At 38.7% G+C, this 23422-nt stretch overlaps 1 protein-coding gene across 2 annotated transcripts in view; it reads left to right on the top strand.

The window, feature by feature from the left end:
- The window catches only part of ATAD5 (ATPase family AAA domain containing 5), a 44092-nt gene that overhangs the window by 13167 nt on the left and 7503 nt on the right, over positions 1-23422 (top strand). For both annotated transcript variants that reach the window (XM_039252124.1, XM_039252118.1), the window contains exons 6-18: positions 386-467; positions 4892-5076; positions 7427-7584; positions 8437-8596; positions 9541-9870; positions 11440-11536; positions 12688-12767; positions 12948-13087; positions 13180-13330; positions 19275-19448; positions 20203-20336; positions 21141-21234; positions 22498-22562. In XM_039252124.1, the coding sequence (XP_039108055.1) occupies positions 386-467; positions 4892-5076; positions 7427-7584; positions 8437-8596; positions 9541-9870; positions 11440-11536; positions 12688-12767; positions 12948-13087; positions 13180-13330; positions 19275-19448; positions 20203-20336; positions 21141-21234; positions 22498-22562 (1850 nt within the window). The remainder of the gene's footprint in view (positions 1-385; positions 468-4891; positions 5077-7426; positions 7585-8436; positions 8597-9540; positions 9871-11439; positions 11537-12687; positions 12768-12947; positions 13088-13179; positions 13331-19274; positions 19449-20202; positions 20337-21140; positions 21235-22497; positions 22563-23422) is intronic.

Genomic DNA, 23422 nt, shown 5'->3' with positions numbered 1-23422 from the left:
GGTAATTGTGTGTATTCAAGTTACTGCATCTATTTCGCCTCAGTTAAGGTAGAGGTTCCCAAACCTGATTATCAAAATCATCTGATTAAATTAAAAAATTTCTTAAATGTTTAGGTCCTTCCCTAGGCATATTGACTAGACTCTCTGGAGGTGGGTTGTGGGAATCTGAGTTTAAAAAAGTTTCGAGAAGATTCTGATAATGCTGTTGGGAGACCAGATGATTATATAGAAGATTTTTTTAAATTAAAAATTAGTTAAAAGTTTCGTTAAAGTTAAAAAGTTAATTTTCTTGAAGTTTAAGAAGGTAGAGGTATAATTGGAAAGTATCTGGAGGTAGGTAGAGATGATAAACATTGATACTAACCTAAGTATTTATTTTTCTAAGGGAAAGTGAAAGTTGCTCCTTTATTTATTACCAGAAAAGCTCAAAAAACAGCTGATCCTATTCTTGGTTTTGATGAAAACAGGTCAGTCTAATACAAATTATAAAATGCTGAAATGTCTTATGGAATGTATTTTGTATTTTTCCTTTATTATCATTTGAGTCTTTAATAAGTTCATTTTTATTTTATTTTTATTTACTTTTACTTATTTTTATTTGTTTACTTACTTTTATTTTACTTTTAATTTTTTATTTTTAGCCAGTTGGGGAGAGGGTCAGAGGGAGAGAGAGAGAGGGAGAGGGGGAGAGAGAGAGAGGGAGGGAGGGGTTGTGGGGGGAGAATCTTAAGCAGGTTCCATGCTTAGTGCAGAGCCACATGAGGGGCTTGATCTCATGACTCTAGGATCATGACCTGAGCTGAAACTAAGAGTCGGTTGCTTAACCAGCTGACCTACCCAGGTGCTGCAATAAGTTCATTTTTATTTTTATTTATTCATTTTAATATTTTTATTTATTTCTAGGAGAGAGAGAGACAGCGTGAGCAGGGGAGGGTCAGAGAGAGGGAGACACAGACTCTGAAATAGGCTCCAAGCTCCGAGCTAGCTGTCAGCACAGAGCCCGATGCGGGGCTCGAACTCGCGAACCGCGAGATCATGACCTAAGCGAAAGTCGGACACTTAACCGACTAAGCCACCCAGGCGCCCCAATAAGTTCATTTTTAAAGATGACAATATTGACAGTGCTACAGTCACAATTTGAAGATCAAACATTTTGTGGCCATCTCTAGATAGAACTGTGGAAGAATAAATCAAAAGCAGCAAAGAGCTGATTATGAACTTATTCAGTATATATTTAAATACCTGCTGAGAGGGTGCCTGGTTGGCTTAGTCGATAGAGCATGTGACCCTTGATCTCAAGGTCATGAATTCGGACCCCACATTGGGGGTAGAGATTACTTTAAAAAATAATAATAATAACAAATAAAATGAAGTCTTTAAATACTTGCTATGTACCAGGCACTGTTTTTCATGGTAGGAATATTATGAGGAACAAAACAAGACACCTTACGTGTCCTCATGAGGCTTATACTCTAGAGGAAGGACAGTGTACGATTAAACATTAATTGGGCCATTAAGTGAAAAATTGCAGTTGTGCTAAGAAGGAGAGGTACAGAGTTTTATTAAAGTTTATATTATGTGGATTTGGTCTGGTCAAAAAAGGCCTTGCTGAGGAAATGACACCTGACCTGAAGTATGAGCAGGAGTTCACCAGGGGGAGGATCAGTGTTCTCATCAGAGGGAACAGTCTGCAGAGTCCCTATAGCTCGAAGGAGCATGGTGAATAGAGAGGTTGAAAGAATGCCAGTGTGACTTGAGCACAGAGAGCTGGGCTCAGAGGGATGTGGGATTAAGCGGGGGAGGTGGGTGCCAGCCCGTGTAGCACCTTTAGGCCATGTGAGAGAGTTTTGTCATTTTGCCAAAGGCAATAAGAAGCAGTCAGAGGATTTTGAACACAAATATACACATAAACATTTGAATGTTGGGAAAGTCTCTTCTGACTGCTGGATTGGTTTACTAGATCAAAATCCATAATGATTAATTAGATCTGAGAGCTAGGGCTAGGAGAGAGGAAAGTGTAAGATGACACTTAAGTTCTGGTCCTCTATCCAAGTGGATGGCATGATGGAAGATCAGGTTTAAGGACATCATGGGTTAAGGTTATTTTTTCCTGTTTTACTCGTATTGAGGTATAATTACATATTAAGTGCACAAATTTATTTATTTTTTTTGAGGGGTGGAGGGGCAGAGGGATAGAGAGAGAAAGAGAGGGAGAGAGAATCTAAAGCAGGCTCCATGCTCTGTGCAGAGCCAGATGGAGGGGTCAATCCCATGAAGCTGGGATCATGACCTGAGCCAAAATCAGGAATCAGACTCTCAACCAACTGAGCCACTCCGGTGCCCGTAAATCTTTGTTTGTTTGTTTGTTTGTTTGTTCATTTGTAAAATACACCATTTTTTAAAATGTAATTTATTTATTTTGATGGGGGGCAGGAAAGAGGAAGAGAGAGAAGGAGAGAGAGAATTCTGAGGTGGCTCCGTGCTCAATGAGGAGTGGTGGTCTCAGTTTCACTGTGAGATCATGACCTGAGCCAAAATCAAGAGTCAGACACTTAACCACGTCACCCGGGCGCCCCTAAATGCATCATTCTTATTTTTTAAAAATATTTATTTTTTCAAGAGGTGGGGGGAGACAGAGAATCCCAGCCAGGCTCCAGGCTGTAAATGCAGAGCCCAACATGGGGCTCAAACTCACAAACCATGAGATCATGACCTGAGCCGGAATCAAGAGTTGGATGCTTAACCAACTGAGCTACCCATGCATCCAAATGCACCATTATTAAGCTTACAGTTTTCATAAGTATATTGTATCAAGGTTTAACATCTTCCTTTTACTCTGAAAGGTACTCTGTTATTCCTGCCACCACCATAACAAAAAGTTGACACTATTCTGATTTCTTTTTTTTTTTTCACAAATAGTTTATTGTCAAATTAGTTTCCACATAACACTCAGTGCTCATCCCCACAAGTGCCCTCCTCCATGCCCATCCTCCCTCCCCCCCACATCCATCAGTCCTCAGTTTTTGTCAGCATTCAAGAGTCTCTCATGGTTTGCCTCTCTCCCTTTCCCCCACCATTTCTCCCCTTCTTCTCCCCCTTGTTCCTCAGTTAAGTTCCTCCTAATCCTCCTATACGTGCAAACATATGATATTTGTCCTTCTCTGCCTAACACTGTTCTGATTTCTTAGCCATTGATTAGTTTGATTTCTATTACCATGGATTAGTTTTGTTAGTTTTAAAACTTAATGTAAACTTCAGAACTTCATGTAAAATGTGTATGTATATTCTTTTGCACCTAATTGCTTTGGGTCAGTACACACTTTTTTAAAAATCAACTTTATTCAGGTATAATGTACATGCAATTATATACATATAATTGAAGTAAACAGTTTAAGGTTAAACAAATGTACACATCTGTGTAATCATCATGCCGATAGAGAACATTTTTCATCACATTCCAAAAAGTTCCCTTGTGCCTGCCTCTTTGCAGTTAATCTCTGTCCCCATCTCCCAGTCCCATGCAATTTCTGATCTGTTTTCTGTTGACATAGATTGGTTTGCCTTTTTTAGAATTTTGTAGAAATGAAATCACACAGGATGCACACTTTTGTCTCTGGCTTCTTTCAGCCAAGATGATATATCAGTAGCCTGTTCTTTTTTATTACTGAGTAGTATTCTTTATATGAATATACCACAGTTTGTTTATCCGTTCTTTTATTGATGGCCATTTGGGTTGTTTCCAGTATTTGGCTATTACTAATAAGGCTGCTGTGAACATTCCATTCCATTCCACTTGTAGACAGTGTTCTCATTTTTCTTGAGTAAATACCTAGAAGTGGAATTGCTTTGTTGTTGGGTAGGTGTGTTTAACAATGTAAGAATCTGCCAAACTTTCCCAAGTGGTGGTTTCATTTTATACTCCCACCAGCAGTATATGAGAGCTCCAGTTGCTAGTGCTTGGCATTATCAGACTTTTCTTTTTATGTTTATTTATTTATTTTGAGAGTGAGTGTGCAGCACAAGTAGGGAAGGGGTAGAGAGAGAGGGAGAGAGAGAATCCCAGGCAGGCTCTGTGCTGTCAGTGCAGAGCCTGATGCAGGGCTCGATCTCATAAACTGTAAGATCATGAACTGAGCCTAAATCAACAGTTAAATGCTTAGGGGTGCCTGGGTGGCTCAGTGGGTTAGGTATCCAACTTTGGCTCAGATAATAATCTCACGGTTCGTTAGTTCAAGCCCCGCGTCAGGCTCTGTGCTGGCACCTCAGAGCCTGGAGCCTGCTTCAGATTCTGTGTCTCCTCTCTCTCTGCCCCTCCCCTGCTCACGCTATGTTTCTCTCTCTCAAAAATGAATAAACATTTAAAAAAAAAAAAAGACCCTTAACCAACTGAGAGTTTCCCCCCTCCCCCCACTGCTCCAGCGGCCTGTCCTCCTCACCTCCCTCCCACAAAAGTCAGGACTCTTATGATTAGCAATGTAAAGATAAGCCAGGTAAAACAGGCATCAGTAATAAAGGCAATGTTCTTGATTATATTATATTGGAAACATCACATTAGAAATTCTTATATTAACTTTTTGAAATACAGCACTTGCTTTGTTTTCTGATTGTAATATAAATGCATGTTCTTTTAAAAAGACAAGATATGCAAGGGAAAAACTCACCTACCACTCAAAGATAGACTGTTGACATTTTGGTGGATGTTCTTCAAGTCATTTTTTTCCTCCATATATTTACTTTGATTTAATTTCTTAATACTAATAAGCAAAAGTGAATTTGACCAGCCAACATCTCAGGTAGCTGATTCATTTTTTGAAATTAAAACGTGTTGTGTAGTGTTTTTTTCCAGTGTTTATAACCTTAGCTTTCCTTTGTCACATGATTTTCTTAAAAGTCAAGATACATGTGAAAAGTCTCAGGATTGTGATGTGCAGTTTAAAGCCAAGCGTGACTTCCTAATGAGCGGTTTGCCGGATTTGCTGAAACGACAGATCGCAAAGAAGGCTGCTGTGTTAGATGTGTACAATGCAGCGAGTACTAGTTTCCAGAGAGTTGTCCATGTGCAACAAAAAGATGATGGTGAGTTTATTGTAATGAATACTTTGAAATGCGGGGTGCCTGGGTGGCTCAGTCGGTTCAGCGTCCAACTTCGGCTCAGGTTATGATCTCGCAGTTCATGAGTTCGAGCTGCTCATCTGGCTCTCGGCTGTCAGCCTGTCAGCACAGAGCCCACGTCGGATCTCCTATCCCCCTCCCTCTGCCTATCCTCTGCTTATACTATCCCCAAATAAATAAATATTTAAAAAATTTTTTTTAAACAGAAGTAATATGAAAGTGTAAGTTGACTTAAAATGAGGGTAAGGTTTGAAGATAATTCTTAAGGGGATTTTAGTGGGAATTCTCAGTATAAGTATGTCTTTGAGGGTCTCTTCCTCAGTCTTGGACTCACTCTACTCGCTGAGGGCAAGAGAGCGAGAGGCGTGCTCAGCCCTCCCCGCCCTCGGCAGCGAAGAGCAGGCACGTGGGTGGGACCTCAGGTGGATGTTGTTCTCCAGACAGGCACTGTGTTCCGAGAGGAAGGTGTGCTCTTACACGCAGCCCATGTGTGAGCAGATCATCTGGAAGACTTTCTCAGAGGAGCTCCAGCTCTGTCCTTGTCTGATGGGCTGTTGAATGTTCAAGGGGGTGTTTGCCTCCTTTCCAGAACAGCTTTTCTTCTGTCATAGCACATAACTTCCCCCTGGAGCAGGTAGCGAGGAGCTCCACGCTCCAGGTCACCCTTTCGTCACACACACCGCGCACCAGGGTGAGCTGTTTGCACAAGCCTTCTGCACGGTGGCCTTAGCTTGATCAGAGCCTGATTCTGGTTGGATTCAAATACTGTAGCAGCCACCATCTTACTTGACTCACGGGGTTTCTAATTGCCAAAAGTGTACAAAGCTTTATACCTTTTCCTTGCCACTGCTCCTACGTATAGGTTGTTTTTTTGTTTGTTTCTTGGTTGTTGTTTTTTGTTTTTTGTCAACACAAAAGCATTTGTTTTCTTCTCAGCTGGCTTTGTGGATTGGTTTAATGCACTCCCTCTATACCTGAAATATGCTCTATGTTTTCTTCTTTCTTTTTTACTCTTATGTTTCTGACCTTGATAGCTTTTCACCTTTGTTCAGCCTCCCATTTATACGAGGAACTTCCCAGCGAGCCCTTCTAATGATATTCTTCTTTCTCTTTCTTCCTCAGCTCTGCCATTGGCCGTTCAGTGGATGAAGCCTTTCTTGTTATTTTCACCACTTCAGTTTTTTACAGCATATTCCAACAGTATATTCAACTATAGAAATTAGTTACACTTTTCTTCCCTGATTTTGACCAACATTTTCACCAGAGTGCTACTGTAAAACTTCTCGTATGTGTTTGTGGATGAGGAAATGAAGCAAGCACAAAGAGAATCTCTCTCTTTTAGAACCTGAGGAGTTGGGGTGCCTGGGTGGCTCAGTCAGTTGACTGTCTGGCTCTTGATTTCAGTTCAGGTCATGATCTTACAGTTCGTGAGTTTGAGCCCCACATCGGGCTCTGTGCTGATGGTGCAGAACTTGCGTGGCATTCTGTCTCCCTCTCTTTTTGCCCCTCCCATGCCTACTTTCTATCTCTCTCTCAAAATAAATAAAAATAAACTTAAAAACAATTAGAACCTGAAAAGTTAATCACACATTTATTTACTAGTATCTGGCATTGTGCTGAGCGCTTCATTTGAATAACTAGTTTAATCTTCATAACAACTCTTGGAGGTTGACTTTTATAATATTCACCCCCACTTTACAGATGAAGAAACTATGGCTTAGAATCTTGCCCATGCTCACCTAGCTAGCAAGCGACACAGTCTGGATTCGAACCCAGTTCTGCCTTCAGAGTTTAAACTTTTTTTAAAAAGTGATGTTGAAAGCAACCAATTTTTTTTTTATAGTTTATTTATTTTTGAGACAGAGACAGAACATGAGCAGGGGAGGGGCAGAGAGAGAGGGAGACACAGAATCTGAAACAGGCTCCCGGCTCCGAGCTGTCAGCACAAAGCCCAATGCAGGGCTCAAACCCATGGACTGCGAGATCATGACCTGAGCCGAAGTCAGACACTTAAACCAACTGAGCCACCCAGGCATCCCCAGAGTTTAAACTTTAAACCAGGATGCTAACTGTCCCTGAAATTCTTACCCCGAATAGCAAGGTTGATTCCAAAAGAAAAGTTTGCTATTACTTGGTTATTTTAAACAATTGGGAAGGAAGACTCAATATTTTTCTTAATTATATTTGTTGGAAGTGACAAGTTTGGTATTTTTGTGTTAACTATGTAGTTATCAGATCTTTTCATGTTTGCACATTTGGCATTTGATGTAATGAATGAAGATAATTAAGATCTTTGTTTTCTGTTTTTCTTTAGGATGCCATTTGTGGCATCTGAAACCACCCACTTGCCCTCTCTTAACCAAACTTAAAGAACTGGATACTAGAGTAACAGATCTCTCAAAATGTGTTCTTACTCTTGGTGAATTTTCAACATTGAATTCGAATTCTAAAAGTACTAATTCTGCTGTTGTGGTAAGTACCAGAGAGCTCATCCATTGTAGGGTGTTTCCTTCACATCTCTCAGAGGGAAAACAAACATATCTACTCTTGTGGCCCAAAGTTCATTTTTTCCCTGGAGTCCAGTTTTAAAAAATAAATCCCAAATGAATTAGACATCTCTTTTAAATATTCCTAGAGCTTTAGAAACATTTTAAGAATTAATGGTACCAGGGAGCCTGGATGGCTCAGTGGGTTGAGCATCAGACTTTGGCTCAGGTCATGATTTTGTGGTCTGTGAGTTCAAGCCCTACGTCAGGCTCTGTGCTAACAGCTCAGAACCTGGAGCCTGCTTTGGATTCTGTGTCTCTGTCTCTGTCTCTCTCTCTACCCCCCCCCCCCTTCGCTCTCTGTCTCTATCAAAAATGAATAAACATTGGAAGAAATTATTTAAAAAAAGAATTAATGGTAGTCAGTTTCAGAAGAATATTAGATTATATAGCACATTTAGATATTGTGTAAGTCAGCATTCTAATCTAATGTGTAAAGTACAATTAGTTGAAAGAGGGAACAGTTAAACTATGAATTAAGTCCTTAAAAAGCTGCGCAAATGCAGCTTTGCTGTTAAGGTTATATTTAGTCACTAAAGCTAATCCTACATTAATATTGACTAATTATAGACAGAAAATAGTTGGTGACTAATATTAATAGACAATCTGGGGGGCACCTGATTGGCTCAGTCAGTGAAGCAGGCGACTCTTGATTCTCAGGGTTGTGAGTTCAAGTCTCACGTTGGGTGTAGAGATCACTTAAAAAAATAAAGATGTCTTTTAAAATACAGGCAATGTGGGTCGGTTATTGAGCTTTTTTCTTTTTTCTTTATTGCAGTTTGTGGAGAGAAGGCAAGATTTGACTGAAGAAGTAAAAAATGTTTTGCTGGAGGAAATTAGGTTGTCAAATCCTGAATTTTCCTTGACAAAATATTTTTCTTTGCTTCTTAAAAAACGAAGTGAGCAGCAGGTACTTTCTGAGTGTCATTGTAAACAAGGTTAGTGATAACTTATCATTCATATTAACATTTTGTTTCTGAAAACATGAAGATCTGGTCTTTGGGGCACCTGGGTGGCTCAGTTGGTTGGGCGCCCGACTTCGGCTCAGGTCAGTCATGATCTCACTGTTCACAGGTTCGAGCCCTGAGTCGACTCTGTGCTGACAGCTCAGAGCCTGGAGCCTGCTTTGGATTCTGTGTCTCCCTCTCTTTCTGACCCTTTCCTGCTCACACTGTCTCTATCTTTCTCTCAAAAATAAATTCAAAAACATTCAAAAAAAAAAAAAAAAAAGACTTGGTCTTTGACCCTTGGAAGTCCACGGAGAGAATATTGCTTATGGTTGGCAGAATTGTTCAACTGTATTAAAGCATCTCGTTCAGTACAGTGTTGGCCCCTGCCATTCTCCACAGGTACACACCCAAAGCTTTTTAAAAAAAAAATTTTTTTTTATGTTTTATTTATTTCTGAGAGAGTGGGAGAGGGAGACAGCATGAGCAGGAGAGGGTCAGAGAGAGAGGGAGATACAGAATCTGAAACAGGCTCCAGGCTCTGAGCTAGCTGTCAGCACAGAGCCTGACACGGGGCTCAAACCCATGAACTGTGAGATCATGACCTGAGCCAAAGTCAAACGCTTAACCGACTGAACCACCCAGGCGGGCTCCCCCACCAAAGCTTTAATTATGTTAAAATATTAATAGTTCATTTAAGGAAAGGCTTAGGTCAGATCATTTGAATTTTCCTTGGATTTATATAACTTGTACAAAGGGCAGTCTAAATAACACCATATCCTTCTTGCTTTCTGTGGCCCACATTTGATTCTTCTTGCCTCTTCATTTTGTAGTAATATTGTTGGATATTTGGAAGTGATATTAAAATTATTGGATATTAAAATTTGTTTTTTGATAATTAGTAAGTACATGCATTTCTGTCATTTCTGAAATAGAAAGCCCACAACTCGAGCCTGATGTTAATCACAAAGAAACCAAAAGGAAACGAGTGGAAACAGAAATGCAGAAGTCAAAAAGAAAGAAACCAAACGAGTATTCACAAAGTCCGAAAAAGATAAATGGGAAACCGGAAGAACTTGACAAAAGAAACAACTCCACTGGGATAAAGCTTTACTCCTGTAAAGGCCTCCTTTCTAAAACATCCAGGAGGAAACAAACTGCTTCGATTACCGCATGTAAAATAGAAACAGAGGCACTTGAAGATTCTGATGTTCTGATAATAGATGATGGCAAAGAGCCTGCATCAGAAAGATCTCCTGTTCCTGGTAAATTAGATCTTCTCCCTCTGGGCCTAGAGCTTTTTTATTTATTTTCTCTTCTTGTTCATGTTCTCTCCTCTTTAATAGATGTTCTTTGCAACGTTCAAGCAATGTATATTGTGTATAAAACAAGAAGTGGAAGCCTTACTCATTACAGTCTTACAGAAAACCACATTTAAAAGATAGCTGTTTGGTCTTTGATTTTTCTGTAAATACGTGTACTTTTTTCAAAACCTGAGACCATACCTGTTTCACATGTCTCTGACTTATTCCCATTTGAGTTCTTTAGCTTTTTCAAGTATTCTATTGAATTGATTAATTATTCACCCATTTATGCAGCTTCATAGTATGTTTTGATATTTGTATAGCAAGTCTCCTATCGTTTTTCCTAAATTATTTCTGTTATCAGGGTGCCTGGGTGGCTCAGTCGGTTAAGTGTCCGACTTCAGCTCAGTTCATGATCTCATGGTTTGTGGGTTCGAGTCCTGCGTTAGGCTGTGTGCTGACACCTCGGAGCCTGGAGCCTGCTTGAGATTCTGTATTTCCCTCTCTCTCTCTCTGTCATTCCCCTCCTTGTGCTCTGTCTCAAAAATAAACATTTAAAAAAAAACAACAACAAAACTATGTTTATGTATCTACTCTGTTGAATGAGCTATAGAGTCTCTTACCCCACAAATTCCATTGGGGTTTTGATTTGGCATTAGTGTATAGATTAATTTGGAGTGAATGCGCATCTTTACCACATTCAGTCTTCTCAAATGGAAGTGTGGCACATCTCCATTTACCCAGATTGACTTTGTAGGACATTTTAATGTTTCTTTTCAGGAGTCAAAGGGCGCTCCACAAGAATTATGCTTCTCTTGTTCTTTAGATTACTTCTTAGGGTTTAAATTACTTTTCATATATCATGTTTTTTAGCGATTATTTAAATTTTAAGCATGTACTTTTATTTATTTTCCTAATAATTTTTTTAAGTTATCTCTGCCCCCAGCATAGGGCTTGAGCTCACAACCCTGATATCAAGAGTCACATGCTTTGCTGACTGAGCCAATGAGGCAGCCCTAAATGAGTACTTTTAAACCTTACTGTCATGAGACTTTATGATGGTTAGTTTTTTGGGGTTTTTTTGTTTTATTAAATATTTTTAAATGTTTGTTTATTTTTGAGACCGAGAGGACAGAGCACAGGCAGGGGAGGGGCAGAGAGAAAGAGAGAGACACAGAATTCAGAGCAGACTCCAGGCTCTGAGCTGTCAGCACAGAACCCAGTGGGGGCTCGAACTCATGAGCTGTTGAGATCATGACCTGAGCCGAAGCCAGATTAATGCTTAACCAACTGAGCCACTCAAGCTCCCCTATGGTGGTTAGTTTTTAAGGGGGAAGAATTGATATGAAGATGTGAAGAATAAGAGATGAAGAATTTTAAATGTAATGTTAACTTTTGAAATTTCCCTTTTGGCATTTTGTAAACATAAATACTTGTACAAATATTATTTACATGAAATGATAACATGTATGTCTAAGACTATATGCTTATGTTAAGGAACAGTGTTTTAATATATATGTTTTGCTTTAGATTCTGGAACTGAAGATATGCTATGGACAGAAAAGTATCAACCCCAGAACTCCAGCGAGCTCATAGGCAATGAGCTAGCTATAAAAAAGTTACATAGGTTGGTAAAACTTGTAAAAGAATTGAGAAATAGTTTATGAATCTAGTTTTACTATTTAGCTTATTTTATTTATACTAAAATATGGAAATTATAAGGTAATATTTATACTTAAAGAAAATAAAGAAAAATGTGAAAATGTGAATGATGTAAAAGGTAAATATCCCTTTTTTCTCCCATTTCTACTCTCCAGAGGCAACAACTATTAAAGGTTTCTTATGAAATCTCCTAGAAAACAATCTATGCTTATATTAGCTCCTTTTTTTCCTAACAAATAGGATCACATTACTACTAATTCAGATCCATAATACTTTGGCTACAATTCCAAAAAGTTCTGAAAATTAAGTTACTAACTTTACTATATATGCCGGTTTTTATGGACCCCACTTAGAAGGAGTTCATACCTTTTTTTAAAAATAGAAACGTTAAGTGATTGTAACACCAGAGACCCCGAGGGGTATTGTGTTATATGTGATATACATACCAAATTACTTTTCTAGTATCTGAAAAATTTTGAATTCTAAAACTCACATGGTCCAAAGGATTTCCTATAAGGAACAGGGACCCATAATACTTAGCACTTTGAGCTTAGCACTATTCTATGTACTTGCATTATTCTTAGCTCATTTAATCCTTACAACTATACTATGAGAGTAAATACTTCTGTCCTCATCCTATAGATGAGAAATGGGCCTACAGAGGTTGAATTATTTGTTCAGGGTCACCTGGCTTGAAAGTAGTGGAGCTAAACTATTTAAGGATAAATAAATAAATAAATAAATAAATAAATAAAGTAAAATCGTAAAAAAAAAAAAAGAGAAAGAAAGTAGTGGGGCTGAACTCAAACTTGGGAAGTCTCGCTCTAAACTAGAACTTAATCTCCCTGCTTATACTCAGGACTGTGTATTAGACGTGTTTCCTGTAGATCCTCGCACGATCTACCTGAGCTCTTTAGAGTTACTCCGTACTGGTTTCGGTAGATGAGGGTCCTCACAGTGTGTATCCTTGTACTTCCATTCTTGTGTATTTTGGTAAAAATTACTTCCTTCAGAATATTCATGCCCATGTAAAAATATTGTACTCTTTAGTTGATTCAAAGAGAGACATCTCTATTTTGTGAATTATTTTTAATAACACACATTTTCTTATGGCAGTTGGTTGAAAGACTGGAAGAGAAGAGCCGAATTGGAAGAAAGACAAAATTTGAAGGGAAAAAAAGATGAGAAACTGGAAGGTATCTTGAGACATTTTCTCCATTTCCCTGAACATGTTTCATTAGATTGGCTAAAAATCTGTATGAAATTTCTTAACTGTATTTTATATTTGATTTCCTAGCTTCTCTAAATATGTGTCCAGCATCTATTGCTGCCTGAGCAATTATCAAGTGATTATTTGCATTTGAATGATTTTTCAGATCTGTCGGATAGCATTGATTATAAAGGCAGCTCAGATGACGAAGAGAATTGCCTGTGCAATACTGTTCTGATAACAGGGCCGACAGGAGTGGGGAAAACGGCTGCCGTCTATGCCTGTGCTCAGGAGCTTGGATTTAAGGTTAGGAAGGGCCAGTGCCGGGAGGGTGTTAATGCGATGGTTGCACTTAAAGGAAAACCGAACATTCTTCCTGCTTTCATATATTCTTCCAGATATTTGAAGTCAATGCCTCTTCTCAGCGCAGTGGTAGACAAATTCTATCTCAGCTGAAGGAAGCTACCCAGTCCCATCAAGTGGACAAGCAAGGTGTAAACTCTCAGAAACCTTGTTTTTTTAATAGTTACAACCTAGGCAAGTCACCAAGTAAGTAAATTCTTTTCCTTAGGTCATAACCTTTGAGAGAATGAAATCTACAAATGTTTTCCCGGATGGTTTTAAAATCTCAAGACCATCATATAATTTTACTTATATGTACTTCAGTAAGTATCTCTAACTGATAAGGACCTTTAAAAAGCGTAACTGGGGAGCCTAGATGGCTCAGTTGGTTAAGTGTCTCACTCTTGATCACCTCAGGTCATGACCTCAGTTTGTGGGCTCAAGCCCCACATTGGGTTCTGTGCTGACAGTGTGGAGCCTGCTTGAGATTCTCTCCCTGACCTTTCACTGCTCACACGCGTGCATGCTCTCTCTCTCAAAATAAATAAACTTAAAAAAATTAAATAAAAAGCATAACCACAGTATCATTATTAGACCTAATGAAATTAGCTATATATCTTAATATACTCTTATTTTGGTTTTCTGTTGTTTCAAATGGTTTGTGCAAATTTGGATTTAAACAAGGTTTCATCTTACATTTGATTGATGTCTTTTATTTTATTTATTTATTTATTTTTAAATGTTTTTATTTACTTCTAGGAGAGAGAGAGAGAGACAGCGTGAGCAGGGGAGGGTCAGAGAGAGAGGGAGACACAGACTGAAACAGGCTCCAGGCTCTGAGCTGGCTGTCAGCACAGAGCCCGACACGGGGCTCGAACCCACGAACCGCGAGATCGTGACCTAAGCGAAAGTCGGACGCTTAACCGACTAAGCCACCCAGGCGCCCCTTGATTGATGTCTTTTAAATGTCTTTCAATGTCCCTAATAATTCCATCGTCCTTTTTATATCATTTATTTGTTAAAGAACATGGGTCATTTTTCATAAAATCTCTTGCATTTTGGATTTCGCTGATGGTATGTTCATGGTATCAGTTAACATATTACTCTTCCCTTTATTTCATGTAAACTAGCGGTTAGATCTGTGGGCTTGACTAGATTCAGGTTCTGTTTCAGGGCTACGGTACATGCATGGGCGGGGCTGTGTACTTCCTACGCATCAGAGCCAAGATACATTTGTGATATTCACATGGATTGGTGAGTTCAGTTGTTTTCAGACTGATCCATCCATTATAAAGTTTCCCCATCACTCTTTTAACTAATAGTATTATGTAGCCATGAACTTTATCTAGTAGATTATTTCATTAGGAGTTAAAAAATGGGTGATTTTGTAATTCACTGAGCCTTTCTGAATTTAGTAGTTGAAATTTTTTTTTTAATTTTTTTTTTTTAATTTTTTTATTTATTTCTAGGAGAGAGAGAGACAGAGTGAGCAGGAGAGGGTCAGAGAGAGAGGGAGTCACAGACTGAAACAGGCTCCAGGCTCTGAGCTGGCAGTCAGCACAGAGCCCGACGCGGGGCTCGAACCCATGAACCGCGAGATCATGACCTAAGCGAAAGTCGGACGCTTAACCGACTAAGCCACCCAGGCACCCCAGTAGTTGAAATTCTAAGGAGCATTTCTCCTTATCAGTTGTTTGAATACTTTGACATACAGTTTGTACAGGAAAGGCACAAGAAATGCTTTATTCTTTCCTTTAAAAAAATTTTTTTTCTTGGAGCATGAGTGGGGGAGAGGGGCAGAGAGAGAGAGAAAATCCCAAGCAGACTCTGCACTCAGCACAGAGCCTGACGTAGGGCTCAATCCCACAACCATGAGATCATGACCTCTAAGCCAAATCAAGTCAGAGGCTTGACGGACTGAGCCACCCAGGCTCCCCCATTCTTTCCTTTCATTCATCAGTTCTTCAAGTACTGGTGCCCTAGTAATCTTTAAAGTTGTCCAAGAAGTTTTTGTGTTGTTTACTTTTTTTATTTTTAGTATTATGAGGACCTCATGGATTTGTATCTATTTAATGTGTTTCAGTCCTTTGTGTTCATTATTTGTTTCTGCTTTTACAATTTTCTTTTTGTCACTAATTTTAAGCAGCTGTGATTTTGATGTGGATTGCTGTAGTTTTCTTCATGTTTCATGTGGTTTGTTGAGCTTCTTGGATGTATGGGTTTATAGTTTTCATCAAACCTGGAAAATTCCAAGCCTTGTGTCTTACTCTAAATTACAATAGGTTTAACATATAATATTGTGTAAATTTAAGGTGTACAAGTGTTAATTTGATACATTTCTGTATTGTAATAAGTTTGCCATTGCATTGATAATTAGAGTATCACGCTACATAATTATCACTTCTTAGTGGCTGCAATAATTAAGTTATAGTCTTAGGAAGTTTGGTGATTATAATACAGTATTGTTTGTACTTAGTATACTGCGCATTAGAGCTCTAGGATTTATTTACTCATTGCAAGTTTGTACCCTTAACATCTGTCCTGTTCCCCTAACCCATCTCCTGGTAACCACCATTTTACTCTCTATTTTTATGAGTTTGGGTTTTTAGATTCCACATATAAGTGAGGTCATACAGTGCTTGCTTTTTTCTGTCTCACCTCACTTTAGCCTAATGTGCTCCAGGTCCATACATGCTGTCATAAATGGCAGGATGTCCTTTCTTATGGCTGAATACTATTTCATGTGTATATATACCACGTGTCTGTCCATTCACAGACGTGCACTTGGGTTGTTTCCACAGCACATTCTGTCGTGAATGATGCTGTGGTAAACATGGGAGTGCATATATCTCTTCAAGATCCCGTTTTTGTTTCCTTTGGATGTATTTCCAGAAGCACAATTGCCAGATCATATGGCAGATCTGTTTTTAGTTTTGGGAAGAAACTTCATGTTGTTTTCCATAGTGGTTGAACCCATTTCCATTCCTTTCAACAGTGCACAAAGCGGGGCACCTGGATGGCTCAGCCGGTTAAGCGTCTGGCTTCGGCTCAGGTCATGATCTCACAGTTTGTGGGTTTGAGCCCCGCGTCAGGCTCTGTGCTGACAGCTCAGAGCCTGGAGCCTGTTTCAAATTCTGTGTCTCCCTCTCTCTCTGACCCTCCCCTGTTCATGCTGTCTCTCTCTCTCTCTCTCTCTCTCTCAAAAATAAATAAAACATTAAAAAAAAACTTAAAAAACAAAACAGTGCACAAAGCTTCCCTTCTCCACATACTCACCAACACTTGTTATCTCTTCAGATACTTTTTCTCTCCTCCTCTCTGTTGACAACTTTAATTACATGTATCTAAGACCCCCTTGAGTTGTCTTCTAGCTTGACCATTGCTTGTGCAGCCTTTCTGTCTTCTTTTTGCTCTTCGTGTTTCATCTTGGATAGTTTCTAACTATTGAAGTTCACAGATCTTATTTTCTGCAGTATCTAGTATACTGTCAGTGCTGTCCAATGTAATTTTTTTTATTTCATACATTGTAGTTTTCATTTCTAGAAGCTTGACGTGGGTCCGTCTTACAGCTTCTGTGTTACCGTGCTCAATTTTTCCTGTAAGTTTTTGAACAGAAGAAACACAGTGATGACTGTTTCAGTTATAGTGTTCTCATTTATTAGTGCTCTTGTCTGTTATTTTTGTCATCTGTGTCATTTCTGAGTTGGTTTCAGTTAATTGATTTTTTTTCATTATGGATTGTATTTTTCATGCCTTTTTGAGCACCTGGTGCTTTTGATCAAATGTCAGACTTTGTGCAGTTACCTTGTTGGGTATTGGACATTTCTGTATTCCCATAACTACTCTTGAACTTTGTTCTGAAATACAGTTGCCTAGAAACAGTTGGATCGTTTCGGGTCTTTTGTTGTATTAGGCGAGACCGAAGTAGCATTTAGTTTAAGACGAATTTTGCCATTGCTTAGGCAAAATACTTCTGAGTACTCTGTCCACTGCCCCATTAATTCTGAAGTTTGCCGTTCTGTCTGGTGGGAAGAGGAGCTATTCCCAGCTCTTTGTAAGCCTTAGGTTATTTCTTCTAATCTTTCACTGATCACCACTCCATTGAAGACTTGAATGAGACCGTCTGCAGATTTCTGGAACGCTCTGTGAAGCTCTCTGCTCTTCACTATTCTGCCCTGTGAACGCTGTCTGCCTTGGCCTCTCCGGACTCCTGTTCAGTCTCCTCAACTCCAGGAAACCTCTGGACTGGCTTCCCCCTCCTCACTGTGGCCTATACATTGTCTCAAGGCAGGAGCTAGGCAGTTCCTGGGGTTCACCTTGTTTGTTTCTTCTCTCAGGTATCACCAGACTTTTTTTGCATTTTTCCAAAGTCTTGAAAAGCATTGTTTCATATATTATGTTTAGGTTTTTGCTGTTATTTCAGATAGACGGGTAAATCCAGTGTATGTCTTGGCCAAATGCAGAGCCCTTTTTTCTTTTTGTGGCTATATTGTCTGCTCTTTGATTAGCAGGAACCTGACTTAATTGTCTCATGTCATTTTGACATAGCCCCAGTAATCTTTGATATTTGTTTTTGCTTTCTGGCTCGTTTAGATGTTCCAGGCCTATAAGGAAGCTCTTTCTCCATGGAGTTGATTGTTTTGGTGGAAGATCCCTTAAGAAGAATATATCAATAAGGGCGCGTGGGTGACTCAGTCATTTAAGTGTATGACTTCGGCCCAAGTCATGATCTCATGGTTTCTGAGTTCGAGCCCCACGTCCGGCTCTGTGCTGACAGCTCAGAGCCTGGAGCCTGCTTCAGATTCTGTGTCTCCCTCTCTCTCTGCCCCTTCCCTGCTTGCACTCTACTGTCTCTCTCTCTCAAAAATAAATATATAGAAAAAAGAATATATCAATAAAATTTAGCCAGATATTTACTGGGTATCTTATATAAAAATTGGCTTTTTTTTTTTTTTTTTTAGTTTTTAATGTTTATTTTTGAGAGAGAGAGTATGAGCAGGAGAGGGGCCGGGAGAGAGGGAGACACAGAATCCTCCAGGCTCTGAGCTGTCAACACAGAGCCCAGTGTGGGGCACGAATTCATGAACTGCGAGATCATGACGTGAGCCACAGTCAGACATTTAACTGACTGAGCCACTTGGCATGTATTTTCTAAAACCGGTCTTTGGACTGATGCCAATCCATGATCAAACAATCCTTGTAGTATGCCAAAATTAGAAAAATAAAGACAAAATAGTTTTTTTATAAATTGAAATCTTTCCAATATAAAGAAATAATAATTTTTTATTTTAAGATTACATTCTGAGGCACTCAGTTGGCCGAGTATCCGACTATTTTGGCTCAGGTCCTGGTTTCGTGGTTCGTGAGTTCGAGCCCCATGATGGGCTCTGGGCTGCCAGTGTAGAGTTTGCTTGGGTTTCTGACATAATAGTGATGTCTAGGATAATTTCTCAAACTCAAAATTGTCAATAAGTTTTCAAACATCTATAATATGCAAAGAATATAATAAAATCTATGGAGATGGGGTGCCAATAAAGCATAGGACAGAAATTGTGCACTTATGGTTATATGGGGGAAAAAAATCCTGCTCCTAATAGTAATTTACACATGTGAAGACTGAATCAGAGCACTGAGAGGGGAGAAAAGACACGCTCTGGTACAAATGCTTGGTGCCTGGGACTTCCACAGGGTAGAGAGCAAACATTTATTTATAAACTTTGTATCGATCCTCCATAGACACCTTAAAAGAACATTCTTTGCCTGCGATACTCATTTCTTATAGGGCTAAACTGAAGTTGATAAGTGTTCTGGATGTGCTCAGTACGAACATTATCTCTTCTCCAGCCTCCTCTGAACCCAAACAGATGTACAGAAAGTGAATGGAGGGATTATGAACACTATTTGCTTCAAGGATATGTGTTTCTTTGGTAAAGATTGTCTTTTCCAAATGCCCAGGTTTACCTTCTGTGATGATAGAATAGCTGTAACAGTGTGTTAATATTTGTACACAGTGTTTGAACCTAAGACTGAAAGAAAAGGTCTGTCTCCATTTTTAACTGATAAGAGTAGAAATATAGGCTGTGGATGACTCAGCCTTACCATCTGTTTAACTTCTAGAATATTTATCTTTAAGTAAATCTGTTTTTGGCAGAAAAATTAAACTCTCCTAAGAAAGTTATTACATCACCAAGGAAACTTCCTCCGTCATCACCACAAAGCAGTGTACCGAAGCGAACACTTCCACCTAAGACTTTGGCAAATTATTTTAAAGTTTCTTCTAAGCCAAAAAATAATGAAGAAATAGTACTTCTGGAAAATAATAAAGGTAAGACATTAAATTGACAAAGTATATGTGATATTTTTTAATATTAGTGACCCTCATACATAAAATATCCTATTTCATGAGTTCCTATTGCTGTTTATGTTTTTAATGTTCTAATTCTTTTTTAAAATTTATTTTATTTATTTTTGTAAATGTATGTTTATTTTTGAGAGACAGAAGAGTGCGAGCGTGAGTGGGGGAGAGGCAGAGAGAGAGGGTGGGATAGAGGATCCAAAGAAGGCTCTGTGCTGACACCAGCAAGCCCAGTGCAGGGCTCGAACTCACGAATCAACCGTGAGATCACCACCTGAGCCGAAGTCAGACACGCAACTGACTGAGCCACCCCAGCGCCCCTATTTTTATTTCTTTTTTAGAGACAGGGAGACCACAAACGGGAGAGGGGCAGAGGGAGAGAGAGAGAGAATCTTAAGCAGTCTCTAGGCTTAGTGTGGAGCCCGACGCAGAGCTGGATCCCACAACCCCAGGATCATGACCTGAGCTGAAATCAAGAATTGTTCACTCAACCGACGGAGCCAAACAGGCACCTCCTTCTGCTTTTTATTAAATCTCGGCTACTTTGAAGGTCATGCATATAGGAGTCTTGATATTTTGTTTCAGCTTTTTTTCCACCCCCTCCCACCCTGCCTCTTGTTTCAGTTTTGATAGGGGGTTTCAGTTTGAGCTTAGTTTGCAGAAATATCCAGTGTTCTATTAAAGGTTGATGTTTATCTAAAATATTAATGTTTTGTTTATGCAGGAATCAAAAATTCTTGTGAACAGAAACCAATTATTCAGACTAAATCTACAAATACAACTAAGCCAAATGTCAAAGAATTTGGAGCTGAGGAATCCAACAGGAAAAATGCAACATCTCTCATTCTTTTTGAGGAGGTAGGCTTGTGAACATATGTTCATGGTATCTTATAATACAGACTTTCTGTGAGGCGCCTGGATGGCTCAGTCACTTAAGTGTCCGACTCTTGATTTCGGCTCAGGGCATGATCTTGCAGCTCTTGAGTTCGAGCTCTGCATTGGGCTCTGCGTTGACATTGTGGAGCCTGCTTGGGATTCTCTGTTCCTCCCTGCTCCTCCCTGACTTGTGCATGCATGCGTGCTCTTGCTCTCTCTCTCTCAAAATAAATAAATAAACATTAAAAAAAAAACCTTATTCTAAAGATTACTATATGTCTTACTATGAAGTATTATTGTAAAATAGCCAAGAAAGTCAGGAATATTTGTATCTGAATTTTAAGCGAATGAAACTGTCAACCATAGAAGAATTTTTCAGAAAGATGATTAATGCAATTCAGGGTTACTAATTATTGTTCAGTGATTATAGAAATTATACCTGTGATACATAAAATCATATTAATGTGTGTTGTTTTAGTTTAATAATAGCAATAGGAACTCATGAAATAGGATCATATTTTATGTATGATACTGTGATACAAGTACCTGATTCATATTTGTCCAGGTACAGGTGACTCCATTGTTTTAGTTTAATTTTGGTCATTTTTTTACTTATAATGGTGTAAAACATTTTAAGCTTCATTGTGAGCTGAGTTCACAGTGTTCATAAATTTAATAAATTCAAAAACCTTGTATCTAACAGACAGTGTATATAGTATTATACACAGCATATCCAGTAAATGCTTTGTTACTCAGTACACTAATATTCTCATAAATGGTTCTTAGGTTGATGTCATTTTCGAGGAAGATGCTGGGTTTTTGAATGCAATCAAAACATTCATGGCAACAACTAAGAGACCTGTAATCCTTACTACAAGCGGTAGGTAACAGTGATTTTACAACTAATTACTTTTGGTCAAAATATTTGAGAAAGCTTTTAATTTTAGTTAGAAAGGTTCCTTTAAAAGTGTATTAGTGAAAGGGTGCCTGGTGGCTCAGACGATTTAAGTGCGCGACTTCAGCTCAGGTCATGATCTCATGGTTTGTGAGTTCGAGCCCTGCTTTGGGCTCTGTGCTGACAGATCAGAGCCTGGAGCCTGTTTCAGATTCTGTCTCCCCTCTCTCTGTTCCACCTCACTTGTGCTCTCTCTCAAAAATTAAATAAACATTAAAAATAAAAAGTCCACTGGTAAATTACCCTTTTTTTTTTTCTTAAAATTTGGAGGCTCCCAGGTCATTTTTTTAAATAAAGAATTATTCAAATTTGTGATCAATTTGCAGCCTTGAGTAATTATAGAATTAATTTATTACCTTGCAGATGGCACCAAATATCATTTACTGGTCAGAATTTTTTATGGAACCCAGCCTTTCTGCAGTTCCTTAATATTGAACTTAGCCATTCTTCAACCTTGGAGAACACTTCCATATGCATTATTGCCTATTTTAGTAAAAATTAGCCGTTTTTTGCTCTAACCTAATTGCTCTAATCTTCCTAATAATTAGCATTCGGTGTTCTATTTTAAAACTCATACAGTTTTTTATTTTTCATTATAAGCACTGAATTATAACATTTTCTAATATTTTTCATTGCACACATTTAGTAGCATATCTCTGCTGTGGATTTCTAGAGGAAAATGTTAGCTTAAGGAAGACTCCACTTGGAAATAAATGGCTTATTTGACTGTTAGTGATTGTCCTCTAAAAATATTGATATAAGTTGTATTATTCAAAGGTTAGATGATGGTTTAATTAAAACATAAGTTATTTGGGGCGCCTGGGTGGCTTAGTCAGTTAAGCATCCAGCTTCGGCTCAGGTCATGATCTCACAGTTAGTGAGTTCAAGCCCTGCATCGGGCTCTGTGCTAACAGCTCACAGCCTGGAGCCTGCTTCTAATTCTGTGTCTGACTCTCCTCTGCTAGCGCGCTCTCTCTCTTTGTCTCTCTGTCTCTCTCTCTCTGTGTGTCAAGAATAAATATTAAAAAATTTAAAAAAAAAAAGATCAGTTATTTTACGTCAAGATAGAAATTCAGTTCCTTAATTTATAATTTGCATATTTTCATTACCAATGAAATGTAGAATATTTTCATAGAAGAAGTATAACTAGAAAAAGTAATGGTTTTGTAAAATGTTTTTTTCCTGTAGATCCAACATTTAGTTTAATGTTTGATGGCTGCTTTGAAGAAATTAATTTCAGTACTCCTTCGCTTGTAAGTTTTGAATTTTGTTCATTAATCTTATATGTCACAATTCTATAAAAGATAGTTTCTTCTACTAGTGCCAGTGTATCTTCAGTAAGCTGCTGAATAGGAGTTAAAGTGACATCTCTGCCCTGTCCCTGATGGTAGGCTGAAAGTATCACACACCATTAAGTGTGATACTAGCTGTATATTTTCATAGATGCTCCTTATGGGTTAGCTGTATTTTTATTGTGAATGGTGTTAAATTTTGTCTGATACTTTGTCTTTTGAAACAATCATATGGTTTATCTTTTTAATTCTATCAATATAGTGAATGATGTTGTTTGATTTTTGAATGTCAGACCAGTCTTGCATCCTTAGGATAATATGGTCATCGTGCGTTATGTCTTTTGTATACTTTTGGTTTTGAGACTTTTATCCTGTACTTTGTGAATGATATGTTGTAGATTCTGTTATGTTCGTGTGAACAAATATTCTCCTGTAATATGTGGCAGCTACAATTTCTGTTCGGTTCTTTTAGCTTTGGCTAGGCTGCTTTGAGCTAGGCCCACACATGTGAAGTTCAGGCCTCAACCAGGAATTTGCATTCTTCTTTATAGCTAGAATTGCTCTTTCCCTACTTTCACGGACCTTTCCCCTAACTTTCCAGCTATGGTCATCGTCCCAAATTCTATCCTCTGGTTCAAGCCAGTAATACTGTGAGTTTCTGTTGGAGTTTTAGCCACCGCTGTGGCTGCCTGCCTTCAGTCAAAAATCAGTGTAGAGGAGGGGTGGGGAGTCTTCATTCACCCAGAGCCATTTTCTTTTGTCCAGGTATTGGTTTCCCTTCAGTTATCTTCTGCTTTGGTTACTCTCTTGTGCCTTCAAGT

This window comes from Hyaena hyaena, unplaced genomic scaffold, assembly GCF_003009895.1.
Source record: "Hyaena hyaena isolate Hyena2069 unplaced genomic scaffold, ASM300989v1 scaffold_10, whole genome shotgun sequence".
Classification (NCBI taxonomy): Eukaryota; Metazoa; Chordata; class Mammalia; order Carnivora; family Hyaenidae; genus Hyaena; species Hyaena hyaena.
This window is presented reverse-complemented; position numbering and strand designations above follow the sequence as displayed.